At 36.2% G+C, this 3,832-nt stretch overlaps 1 protein-coding gene across 1 annotated transcript; it reads left to right on the plus strand.

Annotated features, from left to right (window-relative positions):
• Window positions 1-1,848: 1,848 nt before the first annotated feature.
• LOC145450948 (induced myeloid leukemia cell differentiation protein Mcl-1 homolog) lies at window positions 1,849-3,573 on the plus strand. The gene is made up of 2 exons (XM_080329436.1): window positions 1,849-2,608; window positions 2,667-3,573. Exons 1-2 carry the CDS (start codon window positions 2,135-2,137, stop codon window positions 2,778-2,780), a joined length of 588 nt encoding a protein of 195 aa, XP_080185562.1. The 5' UTR covers window positions 1,849-2,134; the 3' UTR covers window positions 2,781-3,573.
• Window positions 3,574-3,832: the final 259 nt, after the last annotated feature.

Below are 3,832 nucleotides of genomic sequence, written 5' to 3' on the forward strand. Positions count from 1 at the left end.
ACAAACTTTGCTTGCTTTCAGAGCCGACAACTAAATGCAAGACAGACTTCACGCAAAAGTTGATATTCTGAAAATTTTGGCTAGTTAATAGTTTAAAAACTTATGCTTCAGCACTACGAAATGTACAAGTACTTTACCTATACACGACGTTTTTGTAAAATGAATACTAATTTCAAGAAAAAATAAAAAAAGAGCGAAAAATTACCTTTTATCACGCAAATCCCCACCGTAAAACTTGGTACGCAGTTGTAGGACAATATGAAAATACACCATACCAAATTTCGTCAGACATTTCATGATGTAACACCTTTAAAACCAACGCAGTTCTATACCGACTTTTGGCTTAATCTGTTTTCCGTAACGCAGCACGTACGTATACATAGACAACTTTAAAACGGAATTACCATGTTAATAATCGACTCCCCCACCTTGAAACTCGGTACGCAGTTGTAAGACATTATGACAATGTACCATAATAAATTTTGTTACGCATTTCATGATTAAACAACTTTAAAACTAACGCAGTTCTATACCGACATTTGCGTGAATCTGTTTTGCGGGAGCGTAGCACATACCTATACTTCGGATTTTGTATAGTATATACTAATTTTACATTGCGGGGTATTCAGTAAACTTTAATCCAGTGATCCTCCATCTATTTTCAATCACGCTCCTCTTATTAGTCTAGGCTTCGAAGCCCACATCCAGTACGTATTTACCTACTAAGTACCCATTTCCGACTAAGTAAAACGTCAGTATTCCAGGTCTTTTCTGCTTAATTCTGAAACTATAATGGATTTGAAGCAGTACAATATCATAAACACTTGAGATTATTTGGTGCATGTAGGTAAAAAACGTACTTGAGTACTCGGAAGAAGTCGATACTTACTTGTTTAGCCGCTCGGACATCATCACTTATTGTACTTTACTAGAAATTTACTGCTGATAAATGAGTGATCGACTTTACCCGATATTCGCGTACAACGAAACTAAAGAATGAATGGACGCGTTTTCAAACTATAGAATGATATAGTCTCTACAAAATGTTTTTGATATCAAGATAACTTTTTTACATGAATGGTCACGTATCCTAGTATTCAAATAACCCAACACAGACCTAGTACTTACAGAAATATCGTAGTTCTTGTAACAAAGTTGTATGTGCACAATATATGTTTAAGGTAAGTCCTACATATTCATGATTTCGTCCGAGTTTGTATTTTAGAAAATATTATACAACAATTTACTTTACTAACGAGAAGTGTCGAGTGATCGAATGATTTTCCCCTGCGTCAAAACAAATAGTATGTGGAACTATATTTCTAACGTTCCTAACCCTTTGCACAGCGGTGGTAAATCACACAAGCAACAAGTCTCGAGAATCGACTTATTGAATAACGTGAAAGTGTTTTTCCTGTGTCGAGTCGTTGTGTTGATTAAAGCGTATATTGTAATACCACGAAGTGAGACTTCGAAACTATATCGTCAGTTCTCCAGGATCAAATATCGTGTTTTACAAGTGTTAAGTTGTTGTATTATGTAGCTATAGTAATTGGTGCACGTAAGCTCAGGATCGAACCAACTTGTGTTAACTTGCGTTATTATGTACCTAGTAATTGATGCGAGTAATCCCGCAACTGATGCTGTTCAATGCCTTTACTGCGTTCTTACCAAGCACCTAGACAGCCCCAAGCAATATTTTTAGATTCAAATATAGCGTATCGAGTACTTTTTCTCAACTGTAATAAAAACTTTTAGACTCCGGATTTTGTGTAGTAGGCTATATACTAATTACAATACCGCATTTGTAATTCGTGCAAGTACAGGAATATCATAGTTCTTGTAAGAAAGTTGTCTGCGCACAATATATGTTAATCATAAGTCCTACACATTCATGATTTCGTCCTAGTTTAAGTTTTAGAAAATATTATACCGACATCGCGACATCTTTCAAAAACAAAACCATGATCAATGCTTGAAAGATAATTTTTGCTATTTTTCATTGACATAAGTCATTCTGGAACGCGAAAACGCATTGTACGATATAGATGAAACTTAAGCAAATCCTAGGATCCTCATTTCCAAAGTAGCTTAGATCTCGAAATAAGCTTTGACTCGCTATTCTCCTCAAGCCATGGAATCATCACGAGTATCAGCACCTTCGATCACTGAAGAAAAGGATGAAATCATATCCGAAGCATATTCCTTGACCAGGAATTTTATCATGTACGAACTCGACGGCTCATGCGTTAAGGTAAATACGAAAGCAAAGAGAACCTTACGTCAAGTTGGAGATGAAATGCTCGAGCGACATCGAACAGTCCTAAACGCAGTTTCCAAACGTCTCCGCTATAGTGATGTTGAAGTCAATGAAAAATATAAAGAATATTTACCCGATGAGCGGCTGTTCCTGATGCTAGCTGATGAAATTTTCAAAGATACCAAAGAAAATTGGGGGAGGATTGTCTCCCTTTTTGTGCTCGGTAGCATTCTTGCTCGCAAGAACGAGGATGAACATCACGGGGAGCATATAGAAGCTATCATACAGACAATTGGGAATTACATTGCTAGCAGAAGACTAAAGTGGATAGTGCGAAATGGAGGATGGGTAGGTGATTTACATGCTTCGCTTAGGATTTATAAATTATCTTCTATTTTTGTTACAGGATGGCTTTGTAGGATTTTTTGATAATACCGCTTTCGACTACAATAAAGTTTGGAAGGGACTCGTGTTTGTTGGAATCGGACTGACATCTATAGCAATGGCATTATCAAGATAATGGATGTTCGCATGTTTTATCTCATGTAATATTTTAAGAATAAAATTCTTCATCGTTAATCGCATCCATTTTACTGTGGGATGTATACAGTTTCAGTATGAATGATGGGTCCTATGGTGCTTGACGAAAGAAGTTGGTCATCTATTCTATATTCCAAAATAATCAAGTTGGCGATTTTTTACCAGCACCTAGCCTCATATAAACTTTAATAGAATCACTTATAACTCATCAGTTTACTCAAGTAAATCTAATTTGATACTCGAGCACTGAACCTTAATTTTCCAGCAGTATGATAGACGCCCTCCGATGGTACTCAACATCGTGCAATTCTGCTCGAATACAAGTACAAGTAGAGATTTCAAAGTAAGTAAGTAACTGGTTATGTCTGTAGACTATAACTCCACTTCTATCGTTCAGAAAGGAAAGGACGTAGTTTATTTTTGTCCTTGATGTTTGAGATGTTGAGCAGAGAAGTACATGTACTTCTTTAAAGTACTCAAGTAGGCTAAAATGCCAAGCTACCTTGTAACTAAGGCTACTATTTGTCATAATAACTACTATGAGCGCACAATTAGCTTGTTCAAAATCTCCAAATTCCAGGGATTCACTGATTGAATTGATATGTATTGAATTAAAATAATGCTGCCTACGAAATTTGCTAGATGTGAACGCATTTTTATCAAAATGTTCAAATTTCACTGACAACCTCTTGAAATTGTTACAGTGTCTAAAACAGAGATCTCAAACACGCGGCTCGCGAACCGTCAATTTAATAAACCGTCGAACAATCAGGGTTGGAGACAAGATTTTTCCGTTCTATATCATGACAATACCAACAAACACCGTGCAAAGTTTCAAGGTTGTCATTCGATGATTAAGGAATTAAGAAAACTACTTCTACTAAACTTCTGGACTTTTACTAAACTTATACACTGCATCTGATCAAGTATAGATAGAAAAGCAAAGCTAATATAAAATTCCACGAAGTACCGATTCTGTAACTACTGTAAGTAGGCAAACCTTAGCTGAGTATACTCCGAAAAAACAGGAGT

Source organism: Botryllus schlosseri, chromosome 11, assembly GCF_051294905.1.
Source record: "Botryllus schlosseri isolate E-star chromosome 11, Bs_hap1, whole genome shotgun sequence".
Lineage (NCBI taxonomy): Eukaryota > Metazoa > Chordata > Ascidiacea > Stolidobranchia > Styelidae > Botryllus > Botryllus schlosseri.

Excerpts from the sequence above, each read along its gene's own strand:
- LOC145450948 (XM_080329436.1), top strand. The coding sequence starts at position 2,135 with ATGGAATCATCACGAGTATCAGCACCTTCGATCACTGAAGAAAAGGAT. Across the intron at positions 2,609-2,666 it reads TAGTGCGAAATGGAGGATGG|GATGGCTTTGTAGGATTTTT; the intron begins GTAGGTGATTTA and ends TTTTTGTTACAG.